Source organism: Ursus maritimus, unplaced genomic scaffold (genome assembly GCF_017311325.1).
Source record: "Ursus maritimus isolate PB19 unplaced genomic scaffold, ASM1731132v1 scaffold_19, whole genome shotgun sequence".
NCBI classification, from domain to species: Eukaryota; Metazoa; Chordata; class Mammalia; order Carnivora; family Ursidae; genus Ursus; species Ursus maritimus.
Window position 1 is genome coordinate 29,664,583 of NW_024424341.1, and position 24,490 is coordinate 29,689,072.

The following is a 24,490-nucleotide window of genomic DNA, read 5'->3' on the forward strand; positions in this document are numbered from 1 at the left end:
GCTCAGTCATTAAGCGTCTGCCTTCAGCTCAGGGCATGATCCCAGCATTACGGGATCGAGCCCCGCATCGGGCTCCTCCGCTGGGGAGCCTGCTTCTTCCTCTCCCACTCCCCCAGCTTGTGTTCCCTCTCTCGCTGGCCGTCTCTCTGTCAAACAAATAAATAAAATCTTTTTAAAAAATCAGAAAATCATATACTATGTGTAAAGATGTCAATTTCTGTCAAAAAAATGAAAACATGATTTTGGGTAGACAAATGGGAACAGGATTGCTGGGTGGGAGGAGTTGTAACAAGGGAGGTCGGGGATACAGGCTTTTATGGGAAGGATGGGATCTGAGTGAAGACTTGAAAGTGGCAAGGATGTTAGCCCAGCTTATCTCAGAGAAGAGCCCTCCAGGCAGGAAGGATTGCTTCACAGGGCAGGGAATGGGAGGTGGAATGACTGGTATTTGCTTTGAGAACCTCAAGGAGGCCCTTGCTGCTGAAGGGGGTGGGTGAGCTGGGAAGAAGAGGACCAGGCAGACATGGGTGGGAGTGGTGGAAGGGGGCAGATCATCTAGGACTGTGTGGGCCATGTGGTGGTTATTGCGGCGTTTTGAACACAGGGATGATGTTTTAAATCTGTCGCCTCGAGAATGGAGTCTCAGTTGGCTAAGGAAGAAGCAGAGAGATTCTTCGGGGGCTTTTGCAAGAAGGCAGGGTAAAATCATGTGGCCTGAGCCAAAGGAGTGCCAGTGAAGATGGGGAAATAGTCTAGATTCTGGAAAGGGCAGCACCTAATAGCATTTTCTGTTACTTTGGTAATATGGTGAAAAAGAGAGGAGTCAAGAATGACTTCTTTGTTGTTACTGTTCTGAGAAACTGGAAGGATGGAATTGTCATAAACTGGGCCAGGGAAGGGTGTGAACAGAGTAGGATTAGGGGGAAGAATGGGGTTTGGTTTAGAAAATGTTAAAGATATCAAGGAGGGAGTGAATATACAAGTCTGAAGTTCAGGAGAGAGGTATGGGGTGGAGTTATAAATCGGGATTATTGGTACATGGGTAATATTTAAATCCAGGAGGCCAAGAGAGATGACGAAGGGGTGCATGTGGACAGAAAAGAAGCAGTCAAAAGCCTGAGCCCTGGACCATCTCAGCCCTCAGAGGTGATAAGAGATAAAAGAACCAGCAATGGGTACTGAGGAGGAGCAACCAGTCAGCTGGGAAGAAAATGAAGAGAAGGAGCTTTTGTGGAAGCTAAGGGAACAAAGTATTCTGAAGATTTGGGAGGAGTCAAAATATTCAAATGTCTTCAATAGGCCAGGTGGTAGGAAGGCTGAAATCTGAGCGTTTGGTTTAGGAACGTGGAGTTCTTTGGTCATCTTGACAAGAGCAGGTTCGGTTGAGTGGTACAGAGTGAACGGCTGGTTATGGTTGGCTTGAGCAAGAATGAAATGGGAGAAATTGCAGAGTGTGAGTGTGGACATCTTACTCGAAGAATGGCACTATAAAAATCAGGAAAAAAGTACAGTGGAGTCAAGACAAGCTTTTTAAAAAAAAAAAATGGGAAAAATAGCAGCATGCTTGTACAGCCATGGGAATGAGTCATTCAAGAGAAAAAAAAATAATGAAGCAGGAGAGAGAGGAGAACAGCTGAAGCAGTGGCCCCAAGCAGGTTCAGCACGAGTGAAGGGGCCAACTCATGGCTTCATAGAACTGGAAGGCACAGGGAATGGCCTGCAGGCACAGCTGGACTCAGGGGCTCTGACTGCCAGCAGAACTTGGTCTCACTTCATCTCCCACCTCTGCTTCCCTCTGTGTTGGCTTCACTCGGGCAGGCTTTCCACAAAGATAGCTTCTGCAGTTTGATGCCTGAATCCCATCCTTTCAGCTTTCTGAGCAGAAAAAAGGGTCTCTTCTCTAATAGTCCCAACAGAATCCTGGAATTGCTCCACTGGCCTGGCTCAGGTGATGCATTCATCCCTGTAACAGTCCCTGGGATCAGGGGAGGCAATGCCAAGATTCCAGAGTGTTCTGTGAAAAAAGACCAGCAATTCACACAGCATCGATCGTGTCATGTTTTCTTCTCGGGGGGGGGGGGGGGGGCCCAAAAAAAAAAAAAAAAAAAAAAAACAAAAAATAAAAAACAAAAAAAACAAAAAACTATGCTGGTAACAATACAAAGTTGTTAAGAGTCCTAAATGGTGGCCCCGGGACACTGCAAACCACTTAAGGGAGCCAAACAAATACTGGCACAATGTTCTTTTTGTTTCCTTACATTATTGTAACTTAATGTCAAGATCAAAATAATCGGTCAAACTTAGACTGTTGGAGGAAATCTAACTGAAATCACATGTGAAAAAAATAATTGTCTTAGAGGGAAACTTTCTTATGGCAATTTTAATTAAGCCAATCATTTCTTAAAAATGTAGATGGCCTACTGGTAGCTAGGACTGTCATTCAACTTTATTCACTGTGCTTCATGTCCTTGAACGGTTGTGTCCCACACTTTAAATATTGCGAAAGAAGTAGGACTCCTTCTTTCTGAGCAGTTTGTACTTTTACAAAGTTGACAAACTCTATGACACATCATCTCACTGATGACCACCAGGGATGGCAATCATGCCCTTTTTAATATCAGTAGAGGACAGAGGTGATTCTTTTCTCTATTTTAAGGCCTCAACCAAGAGTATTTTTTTCTTCAATTTTTCTCCTCACTTTCCTGAAGTTGTAAGATGTGTCTCCATGAGCAGAACAAAATATTATTGATATCTGGGAAATGGGATATATGGATCTTAAAGATAATCCAACCAGCCAGTTATTTATTTCTAAATAATATTGAATAAATTATTTGGATATATTCTTGGAATACAATTAACCGCTATGGGCAATGATAGTTGTATAATTATTTCAGGGGTAAAGAACTGAAAAGGAAGTGACTTTTAAAATGAGATCCTCACAGAGATTTAAATTATTTTTTAAATAAGTAATTTCTTACCTACACTAAAATAATTTGTATAACATTGGGAAAATTTAATTTGCATAATATTAGGAAAACTTACTTAGCCTCTATAAATCTTTTTTTAAAGATTTATTTGAAGAGATGTTAGAACATTTCATTTCACTAGATAATTTTAGTAATTAAGCTTAATACGATACATAAAATTTCTAGTAGAGTGTTTAACGTACAGTAGGCACTAGACAATTCATAGTTTGCTTTTCTTTCCTTACGATTCACAGCAACAAATTTTATAGAAGCAAGTTCCCCAGGAAATTGATGTTTAAAAGTGGAGGCAACAGATACAAAAAAGATGCTGTGTTGTCATTCAGGAACTAAATATTTTCAAAGCTGAATTTAGTGCTGTGATCATAAATCTTTATTTGGAGTCAATAGCAATAATAATTGTTTTACAATTCAAAAAGTAACAACTTCCATGTATCGGTGTAAGTGAGAGAAATCAATAGGCACTTTAATATGCTTTTTGAAATTAATTCTCAGAGCAATACTACAACATTTCATTTAGAAGTCTCATCAATGGAGAGGATTTTCAGTTTTAAATGTGAGTTTTCAGGCTATGATATGAAGAGTCAACAAATATTTTTGTTTGGTTAGACTTATGACACTTTATTATGCCACAGCTGGAGAAAAGGGAGAGTGAAATAGGAAGAAAATGAACTGAGGGGACAAGACTCCTGTTTTTGTTTTGTGGGTTAAGTGTCAATAACCATGGAATAGATGGGGTTATGAAGAGATGGTCTTTGGTCTGTACGTCTCGGTCTACTGTGATGGTGAACACGTGGGCATATTAAAAACATCACTAAGGATGAATAATACTCGATGAAAAGCTGAAAGGTTTGGTTAAGAAATAAAATAAGGAATTCTCATGTTTTATAGTAATTTAGAATTCACCGTCAGCTGGAGTTAGCCCTCATTTTTTCCATTAAAAAAAGTAAATATGAAAGCAGCATGCCTCCAGAAAGCTAGGTGCTTTGTGGTGGGCATACAGCTCCTCTAATCTAAAGTTGGCTTTCTTTACCTGTCACTACTGTTCCTACTTGTCCCCATAGGCTGCCACTATCAAACTGTGCCATGTTCTATCCATCTCTGTACCTATATCTAGAAGTTTGCATTTTCCATATTACTCTTCAGCATTTGTTTTAAAATTAGAACAAGCATAACGCTCCATCACATACTTAGACCATGTGCATCTGCAGAGCCTAACAGTTTAAAACCCCATAGGGAATCTCTGGATTCCCAGTGGCCGATTTAACGTGGTAAAGCCCAGGAGCATCTGAATTTCCATTACTTCATTGGTGTACCTTGTTAATGATATAGCTTAATTTGCATATCAGTAGTACCTTTTCACCACAGGTGAGAAATTGAAATGTTCAAGGTCAATTAACTGCAAATGTTTCAAGTCGGGTAGTGCAGCTGTAACAGTGAGCGGTGCAGGGAAGAGGGAGCGGTCAGTGAGAGGTGCCTCTTTCTCCTGATGAGAATTGATGATCCAATTTTAACTCACCAGAGTCATGCTGATTCTTTTTTCCTCACTGTGTTCCTCTCATGTGTTCACTTTTTAAATACTGGTCTATCAAGGAGTGTCAAAATGCTAGAGAAAGGTTATGAAATTCTATATTAAAAAGTGTACAGACCGTTGAAATTAACTAGAAAGAGCAAGACAAAAAACAATCAGCATTTTCCCAGAAGTATTACTGATAGAGATAAAATTCCTAATGTTGAAATGTCAGGTTGAGATGATGGCCAGCTGGGGGCACTTCATTCACTCTTTTCCAACTTCTCTGTGTTAAAAAAAAGTGATAAAAATGCAAAGAGATACGCAGTTGTAGCACTAAGAGGACTGAGAATTCTTGGTTAGCATGAGACCTCAGGAGACTATCAACTTCCAAACTTGGATAGTTCCTGAGGACGAATAATAAGATTAGAGAGGACCGTGGAGGGAAATAATTACCCATTCACCACTCCCATCCTGTGTCTGTACTTGAGAGACATGGTCTTCGTTAACTCGAGGGAGGAAAGCTGGCTCTCCTGCCTGATAGCCAAATTCCAGGGTTCCCCAGCCTCTATCAGCTCCATCCTTTCTACATCCATTGGGATCTACCGATTCCATTTATCCTAATGGTATGAGAGGCACTGCTGGTCCTGGTTAAGAGCCTTGTGCCTCTTGCTGCGCTGCAGACTCCAGCAAGGTATTCCGACTCGCCGTATGTGACTTATCCTCTATTCAGTAGGCTGCTTTGAGAATCAAATCACAATGCCTTCACAGCGTGCCTGACCCAAAGTCCTCACTTGCTCGATAAATATTAAGTAATATGACAGTCGGATAAGTGGAAAAGGTAAGATGGAGTTTTATTACATCCCAGGAAGTGGAATACGAAGGAAAAGTTGGCTTAGCTTTAAAAATAATGCCGTGGGAACAGTTCCCACTGAGGGTTCAGAAATTTCCTGAGCGATTTGTGGCAGGGTACTATTTAAGAACTTCTTTAGATCATTCAAGAACAAATTCTCTTCCATGTAGATAACAGGCTGCAAGAGTAGGGGGTGTCCGTTGAGGACAGCAGAGCTGTGCTGGATAAATGACACCAAGACACCATAAATGCAGCTGGAGCCAATGTGTAGCAACTAGCCCTCTTGCTCAAAATATGGGAATATTCTCCTCTGACCTAAATGTTGTAGCTGGTATTAGCAACCAAGAGAACTTTATCCATCCAGGCTACTGGGTAAAGCCATAAGTTCTTTAAGAGCCAATACAGAGAAAATTAAAAGTAAACACAAACCAACAAAAATTGCAGTATGTATAAATATTTTGGATCAGAGAGAGAGAGAGCATTGTACTTTTGATGTATGGAGTGGAAGAAACTTGAACAATGATTCATTACAAGAAAAAAAGAAATTTGAGGGAAAAAGTGTCTAGTTCTAAAGACGATGTGGTGAGGAACTTGGGAATCATACCCTAATACAAGCAGGAGTTAGTATTATCCCATCGAGAGAGGATATTGTTGTCATGTAATTCTTTTTTAAAATGCTGTATTGACTCAGTGTTGAGGCCCTGACAAGAGGATGGTCAGTTCCCATTTGTGAGCAGCTGATTATATCCACAACCCAACCACTTCCCTTGTTGGGCTTACACCGTCTACAGCTATCGAGCCTCAACCGTAGTCACCCTGGGGCCAAGTACCAGAAAGGGACAAGCCTGCGCCCCGGAGCCCCTTCGCATTAGTCCACAAGGAGCCCAGAGAGCCTCACTAACTGCACCCCACTTGCCATATATAAGCTGACCGCACAGCTCCAAGTTGTTGTCACCCTTTCTGAGGGCGCATCTCCCTGCATGCCCCTCCTGGCAGGCTTCTCTTCTTTGGAGTTGTTGGAGAGTTCTGCTTTTCCTTTATCAGAGAGTCATTGTGTTGTATCGGCCATCAAAAGGATTTTTACGTCTTACAAACAGTTGTTAACACAGATATGTCTCTTTAGGTTCCACAGTGGTACGTACCGCACATAATAGCAAACACTGATCGGGCATCTCTTTGCATTAGGGCCTGTACTCAATGTTTAGTGAAACAAGGCATGGATGGCAGGAATAATGCTTGAGTAAAAATGGCATATACATTAATGGTAATCTATTTATTTCTTATTTTTATTTTTTTCATATAATTCCTTTAAAAATATATTTTTTATTATTATGTTCAATTAGCCAACATACAATACATCATTAGTTTTTGATGTAGTGTTCAGTGATTCATTAGTTGCATATAACACCCAGTGCTCATCACCGCACATGCCCTCCATAATACGCATCATGCGGCTACCCCATCCCCGCACCCCCTCCCTTCTGTAACCCTCAGTTTGGTTCCCAGAGTCCAGAGTCTCTCATGGTTCATCTCCCTCTCTGGTTTCTTCCCATTCAGTTTTCCTCCCTTCCTCTGTGGTCCTCTGCGCTATTCCTTATGTTCCACATATGAGTGGAACCATATAATACTTGTCTTTCTCTGCTTGACTTACTTCACTAAGGTAATCTTCTGTTTAAATGTTAGACCTTATATCAGAGCCTTAAGGTGGGTGACAAAAGAATGGGGGAAAGAAAACATGTGCTAATATTCTTATTTGGGGGGTTATGTAATAGATGTTGTATTTTAATAGATATTGAATATTAGATAATTATGAATTTAAGATGGCGTTAAACCCTATTTCATGACTTTTACAATGATTACATATTACTTTTGTAATTATCAATGCCAATATTACTTAAATAAATTCCCCAAATAAGGCATTATTGTATTAAACTGGAAGAATTAAATATCTTAACAAGACATACAGTAGTCACATCTCTAATATTTCTGGTGTGCAGTGAATAAAAGAAAACATGATAAGTTCTGCTCTACCTACCCATCCTTGAATATAGAGTAGATTCTTATTTTTCACTCTTGAGTCCTCAAGCACGCCTTACTCTCTGACCTTTTCCCTGACTGTCCCTTCCCCATCTCTCCCCCACCACCCCCTTCTCCTGACAGAATAGAACCAGTGGTGTGTGTATTGGTGACTTGGCTGGGCTGGGAGTGGGGGCTGATTTGTAGAGTTTGCCAGTTTCTGTGGTTTAAATATCCCCACCATGGCCAGTTGCGAACATGGCTATATTTAACAATCAGCTTGCAAAATTCCCGAAAATTTAATTGCCTCTCATCCACTGTTGCCGGCCAGCTCCAGCTTTCCACAGAGGAGAGCTGTGTCTCCTCCATCATTTATTGTATTATTGATCCCTGCCCCTGCCTCACCATTAACATTGGTGCTTTACACATGCTTCTCAATGTCTGTTATTTCCATAAGGCTGTAAACACAGTGAGGATAGGGACTGTGCCTTGACCATCTGTATTTTCAGGCTTAATGCTGTACTTCTTTCTCTAGGAAGTCCGAACATGATCAGAAACCAAAGGTAGATTTCTAGTTCCACCACAGTGTGAACCATGATTGAAGGTTAAATCATTATCTAATCGGGTATGGGCAGTAAACCTGCTAGTTCCAAGTGTAGACATGAATGTCCACCTGTCAAATTAGGCACTTTTTTTTTTTTTTTAAGATTTTATTCATTTATTTGACAGAGAGAGAGGCAGCAAGAGAGGGAACACAAGCAGGGGAAGTGGGAGAGGGAGAAGCCGGCTTCCCGCTGAGCAGGGAGCCCAATGCGGGGCTTGATCCCAGAACTTTGAGATCACGCCCTGAGCTGGATGCAGACGCTTAACAAATGAGCCACCCAGGCGCCCCTAAGCACTTTAAATATTTGAGAAGTTGCTTGGTTCTCCCCAGTGTCAGGAAGTTATAATACCTAGAAATGAATACAGTTAACATAGGCTTCATCCATTTATACTAAATTCTTGTTTTTCTATATGATTTTACAATTAGGAGAAGTTTAATATTTTGGAAATTTGACTTTATTAAATTCCATCTGGGAATACAGTCTTATTGGCATCTCTGGTCCACTAACAGATTTTGAACTAATCTTTTGCCCATTTTCTTCTGTTTCTATTTGCATAAAAGGAGCTGGTGGCTGGTCTCCACTTGTGTCAAACAAATACCAGTGGTTGCAGATTGACCTTGGAGAGAGAATGGAGACCACTGCTGTGGCCACCCAGGGGGGTTACGGGAGCTCCAACTGGGTGACCAGCTACCTCCTGATGTTCAGTGACAGTGGCCGGAACTGGAAACAATATCGACAAGAAGACAGCATCTGGGTATGTTTCTTTGACAGAATACATAGTCTCTCAGGGAAAGAAGTAGAGTCATCCCTACATGTTGTTTACAAATCTCCTGACCTAAGTTGAGGAGCAGAATTTTTGGAATTGCTTAGGAAACATTTTTCAAGAAAAAATATGTTAATATTCATTTTTTAATACATTTCATGGTATAACTTATGAAAATACTGAAGGTAAATTTATCTCAGAGACCTCAGAAACTGGAAAAAAAATCTTACTTGTCCATTACATAGTGTGGAAATCTAAGAAATAAACAAAACCTGTAAAAAAAATTTTAAGCTTTGTCCAATAACAGTGGTTTTGCATGGTCTTCATTTAAAGCTTGGTTAAAAGAATTTGTTCCTTTTATTTCCTCTGTGACTCAGAGATTTCTGAATATTTCCCTCTCTCTCTAGTATATGGAGGTTTGTGTAAATATATTTGGAGTATTATATATGATATACACACACACACACACACGTATATACGATTTGTATATAAACCATTCTCTATTCTTTTAAAAGTGTGTAAAATGCTGTGTGTTATGGGCAGGGGCATAGCTCCTATAGGAGACTGACAAGGAGGCAGTTTATAATAGAGTAGGGTGGTATTTATAGTCAGTTGATTGTGTATGAACAGCTGGTGGAAGAAGGAAGCTATAGGCAGTTTGCTTGATGGTGAAGAAAGGACTTCTTTGCTCGTAGAAGAGTATTGGTTTGGATCTTATGTGGGCCAGGGACAACATCCTGCAAAGAACTTTCTTTCTTTCTTTTTTTTTCCTCCCCTCTGGCTGAGCCGCTGGAACCAGAGAAAATGAGTAACTTAATGAAGCATCATTCTTAGCACATAGATAATTTGGAAGCCTATTTGGGCACATAATGATAATTTTCTTTGATCAGTCAATTGCCTCTCTTTTGAAAGTTCCTAGAACTCGGTTATACATTATCAACTCATGGAAGAAATGGACTGTGATTTACTCACCTTTATATTTCCTTTTTTTTTTTTTTAAGATTTTATTTATTTATTTGACAGAGATAGAGACAGCCAGCGAGAGAGGGAACACAAGCAGGGGGGGTGGGAGAGGAAGAAGCAGGCTCATAGCGGAGGAGCCTGATATGGGGCTCGATCCCACAACGCCGGGATCACGCCCTGAGCCAAAGGCAGACGCTTAACCGCTGTGCCACCCAGGCGCCCCATCACCTTTATATTTCTAAAGCACTTGGTGGCCGTTCAACGCATGTTTATTGATGTAAATTGAATTGACAAGAGGTAGCCCTGCTCTTTCTCTAGAGAGAACAACAGTCAGGCTGGAAGAAGTTGTCTGTAAGCATTTTTAAGAAAAGCTGCCTTAAAATCCAAAGCAAGCCGACGTGTAGAAGAGCGAGGAAAACTGGATATTACGGTTGAATTAATTTCATGAGAACCATTCAAACTAGGGATAAAATAAACAGTAATTATGAACCAATAACAATGAAAGCTTAATGAGGTATTTATTTTAAGTAGGTGTTTGGATTATCTTTTACTCTTTTTCTAAATTAAGCATTGGATTTTAAACTAGATAAGTAGAGGCTAATTCATGGAAATATTTAGCTGTGTTAAGTAAAGTGTATGTTTTTGACATTTCTTAAAATGGTGGATCAACCATGAAAATTGTTTCTCTGTTCATTAAGCTTGGGGAAAGACAAACCTAGACCATGCCATTTGCCTTTTTTTGCTTATTCTTTTTTTTTTTTTTTTAAAGATTTTATTTATTTATTCGACAGAGATAGAGACAGCCAGCGAGAGAGGGAACATAAGCAGGGGGAGTGGGAGAGGAAGAAGCAGGCTCATAGTGGAAGAGCCTGATGTGGGGCTCGATCCCATAATGCCGGGATCACGCCCTGAGCCGAAGGCAGACGCCCAACCGCTGTGCCACCCAGGCGCCCCTTTTTTTGCTTATTCTTATTAAAGGTGAGGTGCTCAGATACTGGGGTGCCTTGGTGGCTCAGTCAGTTGGGTGTCCAACTCTTGGTTTAGGCTCAGGCCACCATCTCATGGGTCATGGGATTGAGCCCCACATTGCATTCTGCACTTAGCTAGGAGTCTGCTTGGGATTCTCTCCCTCTGCCCCTCCCCCCTCTAGCATGCATACACTCTCTCTCTTTGTCTCTCTCTCAATTAAATAAATTTTAAAAAAAAGTTGAGGTACTCAGTGTGAAATAGAGGCATAATGATATCCTTAACTAATCCAAACCAATCAATGCAAAGACAGATAGCATCTGTCACAATTAATTGTCAAGGTAATACTCTTTTTTAGACTATGGTATAATTTGTTGGTTTAGTCACTGTCTTCCTCTCTTGAGTGTGAACACCCTGAAAATAAAGGCTGTACCTTCCAACCTTTCATCTCAGCATCCCAAATCTTAAGAGCTCCTGGCATGTTAAACCATGAGAGACTCTTAACTATAGGAAACAAACTGCGGGTTGCTGGAGGGGAGGTGAGTAGGGGAAAGGGGTAACTGGGTGATGGGCATTAGGGAGGGCACTTGATGTAATGAGCATTGGGTGTTATATGCAACTGATGAATCACTAAATTAATCACTACCCCTGAAATTAATAATATACTATATGTTAACTAAATTGAATTTAAATTAAAAAAAAAGGGGGGGTTCCTGGCATGTTGAAGGCAAATACTAAGTGATTATTGAATGAATGAATGAATGAATGAATGAATGAATGAATGAAAACAATGCGCTGTATTGTAGGGACTCCTTCCTCCCATGATCAGCTCTGCCTTTTAGTGCATTTATGATATACCAGTTTAATATATTAAGAGTTAGGGTGGTACATTTCTCTCTCCCCTATAAGTTTTGAACTTTTTTATGGGGGAGGGTTTATCTTTTTCATCTTTCATTTCCAGCTTCAGTACCTAGTGTGGCTCATGGCTTTTGTTGAGCGTATTACAGAAAAAAATAAATGAATGAATGGATTTGAATACATTGATCTCCTAATCTGGGTCTAACTTTGTAGAAATAATCCTGGAAGGTATTAAAAGAGCTCATGTTAATGTCATCAAAGAGATAAAACACATCAGAACAAACCAAAAAATGATTCAGAGGAGCATGCAAGTATGGGATACAGACTTCTAGAGATTTGGAAATTGGTGGAATTTACAGATCATTGTAGACTGACTTTGTCCAAAAAGCTGGGCTCACATGGCTATTGAAAAAAGCAGGATAACTTAGATTATGTAAGGATTAAGGAAGCTATTCCATGTAGCTAGAAAAGGGTGAGCAAAACCATGGACGTTGGAGATTTCCAGAGATACAGTATAGCATGTAATAACCAGTAAGTCTACTGGTCAGAATGGACTGTCGAATTCGGGAAGGTCTGAATGACACTTGTGGTTATGGTAAAGAAAATTGATGGGTAACTTTGAATGTCAAGATCAAAATTAAGACTTGATGCAACAGGTACAGTGAGTACACATAAGGCAGGTGAAGTTATGGTGTAGGTACAACAACCCAAATCCTATACCACACACATATCTTCATGCTACCTGTTCATCCCAGGTAGGCTGCAAAGTTCACTTCTACCGCACTTACTCAGGTGCCACTCTGAGGGAAGCTCCCGCTCTGTGAATCTACAATTGCCCAAGCAGGAAAAATGAAACATAGTAAATTGTACCCAGTTCTTGACAGCTCACCTGGAATAACACAGATCACTTCAGTTTGGGTTGTTTTTTAGCCAAAGTTCAATTTTTAATTGATGTACATAGTAAGGAATTTAACCCTTTGTTGAATTTTACAAATATATCATTCCCGAATTCTTTTTCTTTATTTGGTATGTTTTTGTCCATTTTTAAAAAGGTACTCTGGGTGTATATGACTAAACAGAACATGGCAGTTTTCTTTAAGAGCTTCACATTCTGCCCCAGGTGACAGAAATAAATCTATGAAAGAGAGTTAGGAAACACATAAGCCATTATACAAGTGTGTGATGGAAAGAGGAGGAAAAGACAATTGTGAATTTAGAAACAAATAAAATAAAACCCATCAACTTGGATTGAAGTGCTGCTGTGGGGATCCTCACTCTCCCTTCATCTGATCCCACCTCGAGCACTGGGGGAAACAATGACTTCTGTATATCTGAAAGAATTAATAAAATGCCCTGCTGCCTCTTACAAAAAATCTTTAAAAAGAAAGACAATATATTTTATTTATTATCTATACAGGTCATGCACATATTTAATAGAACTGTAAGCTTGACAGATACATGGTATTTTGTAAAATTATGCATTAAAACATTTCTTTAGAAAAAATTTATAGTCCAAGCTCATAAATGTAATTTATACAAAGTACTCTAGTAGATGGCATATAAATATTTCACAAAAAATTAGAAAATGCAAGCCACTAAAATTGTTCCTCTCAAATTGAAGATAAAATCCCTCAACATCTATGATCAAAAGACTTTTCAGCCAGTTTATTGTAAGTGATTGAAAAAGTAAATGTAAGGTGTAATTTTCACTCATTTAAGAACAATTGCTGAAATATCATGAAAGTAACATCTTAGAAACTATTTTAAACAGATCAACATGTGCAGGAACTTTATAGCTACATTATCCAAATTGTCTCTGATACATGCCCAAGATTCTTTTACACTGAATACTATACAGGCAAAGAATGGGATGGTACCAATTTTACGAGATACTTAGGTAAATACGATACAGAATAGTTTGCTTTTTTTTTTTTTTAAATGGATTTCATCCAAACAAAAAACCTTTAGCATATTTCTAAAGTTAGAGTAGTTTTATTTTGTTTTTTAATTAGATGTGTTTAATGTCATGATTCTGAGTTTGGCTTGTGAAAAACCCAGGGCCCCTGTGACATTATAGTATATTCACAAAATACGCCATTCTCACTGTGAATGATTGAGTTGTCAACTCTCAAAGCCAGCCAGGGCAGAAAGACTACCTGCAAAGATTTTAACATATATTTGTTTCAAATCAAATAAATACGCGCCCGGGGGAGTTTAATAGAAAACCCGAGGAGGCAGGAATACAAGTGGGAGGGGTGCTATAAACTCAGTGGACTCCCTGCCTTGCAAGGCACAGCTTTTCTAGCCCTTTCCCTCTGTTGAACGCTTACTCCGGTGACTTAAGCCTGCAAAAATCATTTGTGGTGATACAAAGTACAACAGTACTAATGCCGTGTATGTCAACATGTCAAACCATCAAGCTTAATGCATCGCGAGACTAGCCTCAGTCCTTGGACGAACGTCTGGAGAATGCTTTAAGCTCCATCTGCCTTTCAAGACGGCCTCTACTTCAATGCCAAAAAGACATTGTTAATGAAAGTTGTCTGTATCCTCAGGAAATCTCCTGTTTGTATTCCAGTGATTAACCTAGTAATACATGATTAAAGGTGGCTGCGTTTGGGTTTTTAATGTGGCTTCAATCATGGATCAGAACAGTTAGTTTGCAAGCACCTTCTCTATCATGTAGTGTGGTTTCTTTTACCTCCTTGCAACTGTGGTCATTCTGTAATGTTCTATGTCAGTCCCTTCTCATAAACATCTTTGGACACACATATATTGGAATTTTATAGCCATATGTAATATATATATATATATATGTATGTATATACACGAACCCCTATGAACTGCAGGTACACATATACAACGAGATAAGATAAATGGTGTTGTTGTTTCACATTCTTCAAAATGATCTGTTTCTATGCAAGCAAAATAAAAATCATTTGAAGAAAGTGATTAGAGTTAGCAGGAGGTTGGATTTGGTTCCCTCTTCAGAGTGTGCACTCCCAACCAAAATCATTCTCAAATCATCAGCCGGGGAATAACATGTATTAAGTACACCTTCCAGTTGTATCTCACATTCTCCCATATGACCATTCAATGACAACAACATCACCTGCTTTTTCTCCGTTCCCTCTTGCCATTGCTGTGATGTGATGTAATAGATGTCTACTTCTGGCTTCTCTAGTTCCCCAATCTCAGGAGACTATGTTTGGAGTCCTTCTCTCTTGGAGTAATTCTGTCCCTTTGAAATGTTTCTTCGATCATTAAAACCTAGGCAACTGGGTCTTCTAGAAAACCAGCACATTAAGCTCTCTTTCCTATTTTGACTTTAAGTTACAAGGATTTTTTGGTCAGAGAAAGAGAAAAATATATAAAATGAGAAAGGAGGAGATAAGATTTGGCACTGATACAATGTAATCCTTAAAAATCTAAGAGGATTATTTTACTATTTTTAAGAAAATAATTCAATAATGTGCCTAACAATAAAATTAATTTTTTAAAATCAGTAATTTATCTTCCCACATATAAATAACAACATAGACAATATAAAAGGAATATATACTCCACCTAAAATAGAACCAAAGGTGAATACATATCAAGGAAAAAGCCTAAAAGAAAATGTACGAGATATATAAAAATAATATTTAGACTATTACCGAAGAACATAAAAGAAGAGGTGATTAAATGCATAGTCATATCTGTTTTGAAGTGGAAAACAGTATCATAAAGCTACTCATTCTACCTAAAATAACTCATAAAAGGGAAATTGTTCTGAATTTCATGTATAAAAAGTGTATATGAGAAAATACATAAGTTAGCAAAAAATAACAGTAGTAAGGAGAATTCTACATGTTAGGAAAATTTTATAAATCTGTATTAATTAAAACAGGTTGATAGTGGCACATTAAAGCATAGTGAAAGAGCAAAAGACATTACTAAGTCCAGACACATTTAGGGATTTGCCTGAGATAGACATAGCATTGAAAATATGTGAGGAAATTAGTCAATATGGAACTTAGTAGGCTGTGGTTTCTAGGAAAGCAAATAATATTTTTATATCAAAATAGATTCCAGATGAATTGAATATTTAAACTGATACAAATATAGAAAAAAAGTAATGAAAGAAAACACAGGACGATGAATAGATACACACATAATACTGGAAGGCACATGTCTTTTTAAGCAAGAGAACCAAATCCAGATGCTGTAGAGGAAAAGATGAAAAATGAGATAATATTAAGAAAGCTGCATGAAAAATAGCATAAACAACATTAAAAGAAATAATATAAATTGGAAATGATTTTTAGCCTTATGATGGCAATGCCCACTTTGATTTTACGTTGTCATATTCAGATTGACGAGGACTGAATAGACCATTCACCTGCAAGTTTACTTGAGTTAGAAAGGGATAAAGGGCAGGCAACAGCCCAGCATGTGCAGCAACAGCGTAATGGATGCTCAGTTATACTGAACAGCTTCTAAATATCCCAACAACTTGAATTGGTCACAACAGACGAGGTTGAGTGGTTGTGACTACCACAGATCAGGAAAGCCATCAGCTTCATGGGACCTTCAGCTTTTATACCTTGCCAATGATATAACTCCTCAGAGACCCTTGCCAACCCCTTTTTTGGGTGTACCTGTATCTCATCATTCCCAGGTTACTCACTGACTACAGGTTATATCTGTGGCTCCCAAATTTTGCTGCTTATTTGAATTCTAGTGCCCAGGCGGCAGCCTTGCCAATTAAATAATGTTTAGGCGTGGGAACCCACGTATTGGGATTTAAAAAAAATAGTACAAGTGATTCCAGTTTGCTTCAAAGTATGGGACCCATTGGATTACTCAAGAAACAAACTTGACAACCATGTATAGATTCTCAGTTTGGTTCAAAGCATAATCAGCGGATGCCAGTTTATCTTAGATCAAGTAAACTCCTGTGCATTCCTTAAGTATATGTTGCAAGAAGGATTTAGCTAAAGATCAATGCTAGGTAAAAAAAAAAAAAAAAAAAAAGCTATAAACCAGATGTTAACTCTGCCCTTCTAATGAGAAAGACCTTCTAATATGTTAGCCGCTAGCTATACAGGGCTAGTTAAGTTTAAAACTCAACTAAAATGAAATAAAAATAAAGTTTCTCAGTTGCACTATCCACTTTTTAAGTGCTCAATAGCTGTATTAAGCCAGTGGTTACTGTTTTAGTGCAGTTATAGAACATACCCATTATCACAGAATATTCTATTAGCACAGGTACAAAACACTCTTTAAAATTAAAAATAAAAAATAAAGCTTTGTTTTTACCTTTTATTTATTTTTTATTTATTTTTAAAGATTTTATTTTTGAGTAATCTCTACACCCAATGTGGGGGCTGAAACTCTCAACCCCAAGATCAGGAGTCACATGCTCTGTTGACTGAGCCTGCCAGGTGCCCCTCAAGCTTTATTTTTTTTTTAAAAAGAAGTAAAATATAAACAGGCAGTTCATAGAAAGGAAAAGATATGTAAATATGTGAAAGTGTCTTCAGCCTCATTCACTGTTGAAGAAATGCAAATTAAAACAGGTGTCAGGTAACACTTCCTGAAAGACTTAAACAAATAAGAATGTTGAAGCTGCAGTGTTATTTAAGACATAATTTGCCAAGTTGTTGTATATAACAAAATAATGTCTTCTTTAATTTTAATAGTTACACATTTAATGTGATGACTTTTCTTAAAAAAATTTTAACTACTATATCAAAACCATGGTGTTATGGATTCTACCATTTAACGCAAGAGGAAGCTAAAAATTAATTTTAAAGAAAAGCATTTATTTATTTATTTTTAAAGATCTTATTTACTTATTTGAGACAGAGTACAGAGGGAGAGGGAGAAGCAGACTCTCCGCTGAGCTAAGAGCCCGACGTGGGGCTCAGTCCCAAGACCCTGAGATCATGACTGGAGCCAAAGGCAGATGCTTAACCAACTGAGCCACCCAGGCACCCAAGAAGAAAAGCATTTAAAAAGCAAGAAGAATGAACACTTATTATGGCCCAAATCTTCTGTCTCTAGGTTTATAAATAATTTAAGTTAAAGTCCATAAATAAGGGAGGGATTATTTTCTTGAATAAAAAAAACTATATGCCAGACATTATTCTACATGCATTGTATATTTATCCAATTAATCTTCACAACTCAGTGAATTAGGAACTATGATAATGCCCAGCTTGTATATAAGAAAACAGGGATGGGGAGGTTATTTTCCCAAGGCCACACAGCTAGATGGGGCAAGATTGTGATCCTCAGGAACCTGGCTTAAGTATCCCCTATGCTATATGTTCAAGTACTGTGTGTATGAAATCAACATTTTGAAGGTGACCCAAATGATTTAAGACACAGAAAGTGTTGCCATGGGGCATCGGTAAAGAGGAACTCTCAAGCTCTGTTTGTGGCAGAATAAATAGGTAAAAACTCTTCAGAAAGAAATGAATATTTTTAGTGTATTGAAGGAAGGGATTCCAAAACGATGTTGCCTAGTACTTTAAATCTATCCAAATAATCTGCGCCAAAAAGGGACTCAGACTCTAGAGGTTTATCTGGTACATTGACTTTCACTGTGCATTTGAAATGTATGCAAGGACATTCATTGCAACATTGTCTGTAGCAGCAAAATAACACTGATCTAATCCACCAGCAGTAGATCAGTTGCCTAAGTAAATTACTGCACCTTCACACAATGGAATAATTTAAGGCCATCAAAAACAGATGATGCAGGAATATACTAGCCATTTCTGGAGTGAATTCCAAAGCTGATGTAAAATTTTGAAGTGAGCTGTCATTTGATACTAAAAAGTGAATATTAAGGACTGAAGAAGAAAAGATGGGGGGAGATGGGTGGAAAATATGTTTATTGAAGCACAGGTAAATAATAGATTTATATGAGCTTTCAAATAAAGTAATCTGGAAGTGGAAGAAGTAATAAAGGATGACAAATAGAGAATAGGTAGGAAATAATTCAATTATCAAATTTTTAAGAACAATAGATAGTGGATATTTCCTACTTGTTATATAATGTAATATTTATTGATAGCATTAAGCCTAAAGTTATCATTATTATAGTAGTAGTTTACAAAATATATAATGGTTTGGTGGTACCTCTACATGCGTATCATCTAATCTTTGATCATATTGTGACAGATTAAAAAATACCTTAGTTCTGATGCTAAATTGATCTCTGAATCAGTGTCCAATCAGAAAAACGATATTACTCGAGGCATCTGAAACTGTGAAGTCATCAGAGGAAATTGGTTACAGGTGACGGAAAAGCTGATCAGCCAGATGTGAGGTGGTGAGACAGCTCAGAGCTTAGCGACAGCAAGAAGATGCTGTCAACTCCAAGGGCTACAGGGAAAACAAGAAGGTTGTGTTTCCAGAGCTTAGAGGCTGACATTATCCATTAGTGGTAGAACCATGGCAGGAGCTGCCCAGTAGAGGATTATGGAACCAGGGGTGTCCTTTGGGAGCACAAGCCTTGTAAAAAACTCAGCCACTACCAAGAAGCTGCCCAGGCAGAGCAAGAGTGGGGAGAAGTTTCCTGGCTCCTCCCTGCCCTTCACCTGCCCTCTCTCTCTAGTGCTCAGCTGGAAGCTTGCTAAGCCAGAAGCCTAGGGTTCTCAGTCTGCATCACTCAACCCTCCTGTGCCTCCAAACAGAGCAGGGAAATGGTGATACATGGTTCTAAGTGAAACAAGCAAATGACCAGGACGGCGCTAAGAACAGCTCACCTCTATAAGCTTCTTTTCTTGACTTAGAGAACAAGGGGGCAGGTGGAATCCAGGTACTTACTAAGTGGTCTCTCATTTCCTTTCAGTTGCAAAATTGCATGCTTCCCCATCGACCGTAAAGAAAGTAGATCAATAATATTTTGATACTGAAGAAATGGAGATTTAAGCCAGTAAATTCTCACCTAAGTTCATGTTAACTAGTGCCACATTTATTAAGTTTTACATTTAGCTGTCTTCCTTCCTGCTAACATTGGTAAGTATGCAAAGCTAACAAAGAGCAGTATTGTGATATACCAAAAGAAGGGAACCCACAGTGAACATTAAATCATTGGTTTAGGGTCATTTTTTACACATAATATACTCTCAGGCATTAGAATGATGCTAATAGATTGTGGATTTAATCCGTTGTTGTTTCTCAAAATGTGTATTGTAGTTCAAAGTATAGATTTGCTTTCGATGTGGCAACAATAGCATTGGTCTGTTCCTCATGAAATATTTTGCAGATGAAGGCCAAGGCTCGCTGCAGAGGACTAAGTAGAAGGTATATATGTGGATTAATACACATCTTTTGTTGCCTCTGGGATAGGGTAATTGCCACAGTTGGTGTACAAAAATCAGCACACCACTATATATTACTGAAATGTTTTGCTTGGCTGGTGACCTGAGGGCCTGTCCAACCCCAAACCTGGTACATTTCATTGACAGCCTCCTTGTGTACCACAGCTCCAAAATCCCAGCCTCAGGCATCGCTCAGGACATGAACCAAGGTTCCTTGTGCTTTCACACTTCTCTTCTGGGTATGCTCTCCATTCATCTGAGGCGTGCTTGCCAAATATGCTCCAGTTCATCCTTCCAACTTCAGGCCTTCCAAACACTTCCTTTTTGGTCCCTCCTGCCCCATCACTTCTCCAGTATTCACTAACTCATCACCGGGGTCTTGTTTCCAGTGACATCTGTGATAGTGTTATTTCCAGGGAGTCCTTATGGATTACTTTGCATGGTTTGTATAACCTTAATCGACTGAATTTCAAACACATTCATGTAGTTTTCATTCTCTTTCACTGTACTTCATGTTTCCCTTAATTCCAAATTATACACTCGCCATAAATAAATACCCAAATGCTACTCGCTAAAATGCATACTATGTATACTGTCTTTATTAAAAAGTAAAACCATTTCTTAATTAAGGCTGTGAATTTCTAGGAGATAGGAACACCATGCTTTTTTGCTAATGAAGTTTAGAATACATATTAGTATTACTGTAATAGTAAAAGGAAACACTTTTGTGATTACTTACTTCAAATTCACAATACAATAATCTGGTGATGTGTCTGCTGGTATACAAGGCGGAGGTCTGTGTATGTGCTGAGATGAGGTATCCATATGATATTTTATATGAATATGTACAAGAAAAACTCTAAGAAGTAGGATGAACCAAATAGCTTTATCCATCCATATTCCCAATTGCCTTTATGAGTTATACCTCATTGTCTAAGTATTCTTTGTATATAATTAACTGCATCTTACTCCTTTCTGAAATGTTCACAAAGAATAATCCTTTGGTTGATTTAGAAGAGTCCTGCTTTAGAAAAGATTCAAATGTAAGGGCATTGTACAAAAGTAACTGTGAGTATGAACAGAGGAACAGAGGAAGCAAAAATACTAGAAAATATTCTACAGAGCTGTGTCTATAAATCAGAGAGATGCAGCTCAAAAGAAATCATATTTGATTTGTATTCTGCAAATGAAATTTTTATTTGGCTTTGAACTCCTATCTTCCATTCTCTATTTCTTATTGTTACTATTAATCTCTCATACCGAAAGGTTGTCTTCTCTTTGGAATCTTGAACATTTTAAATACTTAATAATAGGGTTCTTTTTCAATAAGAGAGAGAGAGAAGAGAAAAATTGCTGGAGCAGCGCAAAGAGATCCTCAGGGAGCAATGGCTTTATTACAATATGTCAGAGTCATCATGAGTTGGGGGTGGGCTGGGGAATAGCAGTTTCAGGAAAAAACTTGTATTTATTTTAGCAAGTTGGTGGAAGGTTGCAGAAAATTGTCCCAAGAGCTGCAAAGCTATTATGGTAATAGTGGTTCCATCTTTATGCTCTGAAATAGAAAGAGGTAAAAATTTTTTTTTTCACTATGTCACTTTGGAAATAGCTTTTCTGCCCTTAGATTAGAATAAATACATGAATTAATTAAGCTCACAGTAGCGTTTATGCTCTCTTTAAAAATCTGCATTTCAAAGATGACAGGTAAATACTGAAACTTCTCTAAATCAGAAATTGTTCTGTCCAGTCCCCTTTTCCCATAAAATCAAACCCCTGGGTACATGTGTACACAAATTGAATTTCCGTGGTATTGACCAGGAAAAGAATCCCCACATAGCGCTGGGAGCCCAGCTTAGGCTGGAGACCACAAATAGACTCCTCTGCTGCTATGCGTGCTCAGAGCAGGGGGTGTAGATTCGTAGCTTGACCCAGGGTTGAAATCTGCAAGGATGCTCTGGTGGCGGACGCCAGGACAAGGACACATGGGCTGACCAGAGTGCAGGGGAAGGAAGGTAGAGAGTTAGCACCATGAGGGGGAGGAAGTGAAGTCAAGGGGGCACTGGTGGAAGACTGTATTAGGATTCTCCAGAGAAATGGAACCAACAGGATGTACATAGATTTATTTTAAGGAATTGGCTTATGTGATTGCGGAGGTTTGACAAGTCCAAAATCTGCAAGGTGGCTGGCGGTCTAGAGACCCACGGAAGAATTGCAGTTTGAGTTCAAAGTATTCTACTGCCAGAATTCCCTCTTCCAGGTAAGTCGGGCATTTTTCTATTAAGGCCGTCCCCTGATTGGATGAGGCCCACCCACATTCTGGAGAGTAATCGATTTTATTCAGAAGTCTGCTGATTTATATGTTAATCTAATCTAAAAAAATACCTTTACAGAGACATCTAGAATATTGTTTGACCAAATGTCTAAGCTCTGTGACCTGGTCAAATCGACACATAAAATTAACCATCACAGAGATGGAAAGAGTCAGAGGAATAGTGGAGTTGTTGGAGCTGAAAAGCAAATAAGAATGGGAGGGGAAAAACATCTGGTGGTCTAGGATCAAAGGGGAGAGTCTAAGCACTTAGCATTTTAAAAGTGGTGCCATCATAGGAAATGATTAAGGACCAAGATGTGGGCAGGGAAATGTTAAAGAGGAGCATGCAAAGGTTGTTTACATCCATTTTTGTACAGCATCCAATGGATATGGAAGCAGAGAGTTGCTGAGAGATTGCCATGAACATGAGATGACCTGTAGTTTGGGGAGCACCCAAACTTAGGGGGGGCAGAATTTGCTATACCCCACTGACATTCACAAAAAGGAGAAAAAATGTGTTTCCTCTCTTTTTTTCTTTTGTTGGCTTATTTTCTTGAGGGAGAAGGAAAAAATTATATGAAATTGACAGGAGACTTATAAAAATAGTTACTGACTCCATGGAAATACAGCATTTGGGGAAAGTGTGCAAACTTCACGTTAGGTCCCAAAGTGAGAATTTGGATGTCATGGGACATGCCAGTCTCTTTGGGAAGCACCCTCACAGACACACCCCGAAATACCAGCTGTCTGGGCATCCATCCCTTAGCCAAGTCAAGTTGACACATAAAATTAACCATCACAGATGCCTTTTACTGTGCAATGTACCTCAGCCATTATAGGAGCCAATTAAATCTGAGCCCTAGTTTCTGGTCCTTAAGTCACTCCAATTCACAGAAAGACATGGGAAATAGGACAAAAGGATGCAAGGGGATCATGATTTTTGGAAGTGACTGTGGAAGGCATCCCAGGGAAGTTGATATATCCTAAAAGAGAATGAAATTAACAGAAACTCTTAATACTTTACTTCACTTCCCCGCAATGTAGAGGTTAGATAGTTTTCTTCCACCAGTCATCATTTTATTTATAATTTTCTTTTCCATTAAAAATTTAAGTTGTAGGGGCGCCTGGGTGGCACAGCGGTTAAGCGTCTGCCTTCGGCTCAGGGCGTGATCCCGGCGTTGTGGGATCGAGCCCCACATCGGGCTCCTCCGCTGGGAGCCTGCTTCTTCCTCTCCCACTCCCCCTGCTGTGTTCCCTCTCTCGCTGGCTGTCTCTCTCTGTCAAATAAATAAATAAAATCTTTAAAAAAATTTAAGTTGTAAAATTTATATTATCTTTTAAACTTTCTTTGGAGTTTGGAGTTGGTATTGGTTTTACTCTCTGTCTTTTTCCATTTTGGATTTTGGCTGAGTCATCTCCAAAATATGCCACTCTTCCTCTTACCGATTTTGTCTTTTTATTGCCACTCTACCCTATACGTTGCAGCCAGAGGTCACACTCTAATTACTCAGATGCTGTTTTATCATTCATGTGAGATGCATCTATTACTCATGCTTTTCCTCCCAGTGGAACTGGAGATTAACCAAGCAGTGGCAGTATCTTTTGAGTGACTTCTGGTACTCTACTTCTGATTTAGTAGTTATGTGCACACACATCAGTTTCAATCACTACTGACTGATCTGAGCTGGTTCTGACTAGGACAATGGTCCTCATCTTTTCTCTAAATTGATTCATGGACGTGTAATATTCTGACTTCTGTACTGTACTTGGGTTAATGATATGTGAAGGATTTCTCTATGTGTAGTTCAGATTTTAAAAGAGATGCTTAACATCTATATAATGGTGTACATCTTGATGACCTCAGGGTGTGAAGTCCTTGACTGAGTATATTTGTCTGTCTAGTTTAATGATATTCACTCAAATACTTGATGTAGGGAGTCAGAGTTACGTAGTGAATGTTCTGCATGTTTTTGAAGAAAAATATTCTCTCAACTGAAACTCTCAGGTTTACTGCAGTATCTCAAGACCTTCTAGGTCCATTATGTTCTGCTGGAAAATGGGTTCACAATGACCCTATGCATTTAGCGCTAGATATACACTATAATTTATTTTAATTTGAATAATATATAGTATCTAGAGGGTTTGTGGTTTGAGGGAAATCTGGTATGACTGAGGGTGGTAATGCTTTTGCTGAGGGAATCATATTGTTTCTGGCCTGAGCAAACAGGACCGGGATTTGTCTATGTTGACAAACTCCAGCCCTCTCTGTATCACATAACTGGTCTTGGTCTCATAGATGAAAAGAACATTAGAAACTAAACTGCCATGTTTCCTTTAGATTGCAGG

General features: G+C 38.8%; 1 protein-coding gene across 7 annotated transcripts in view; it reads left to right on the plus strand.

The window, feature by feature from the left end:
* Positions 1 to 24,490, plus strand: part of CNTNAP4 (contactin associated protein family member 4) — a 241,629-nt gene that overhangs the window by 63,850 nt on the left and 153,289 nt on the right. For 5 of the 7 annotated variants that reach the window (XM_008689726.2, XM_040633615.1, XM_040633618.1 and 2 more), the window contains exon 3: positions 8,529 to 8,722. In XM_008689726.2, coding sequence (XP_008687948.2) covers positions 8,529 to 8,722 — 194 coding nt within the window. Of the gene's footprint in view, positions 1 to 8,460; positions 8,723 to 24,490 lie in introns of those variants that run through there. The other 2 variants (XM_040633614.1, XM_040633619.1) reach the window with 2 other exon arrangements.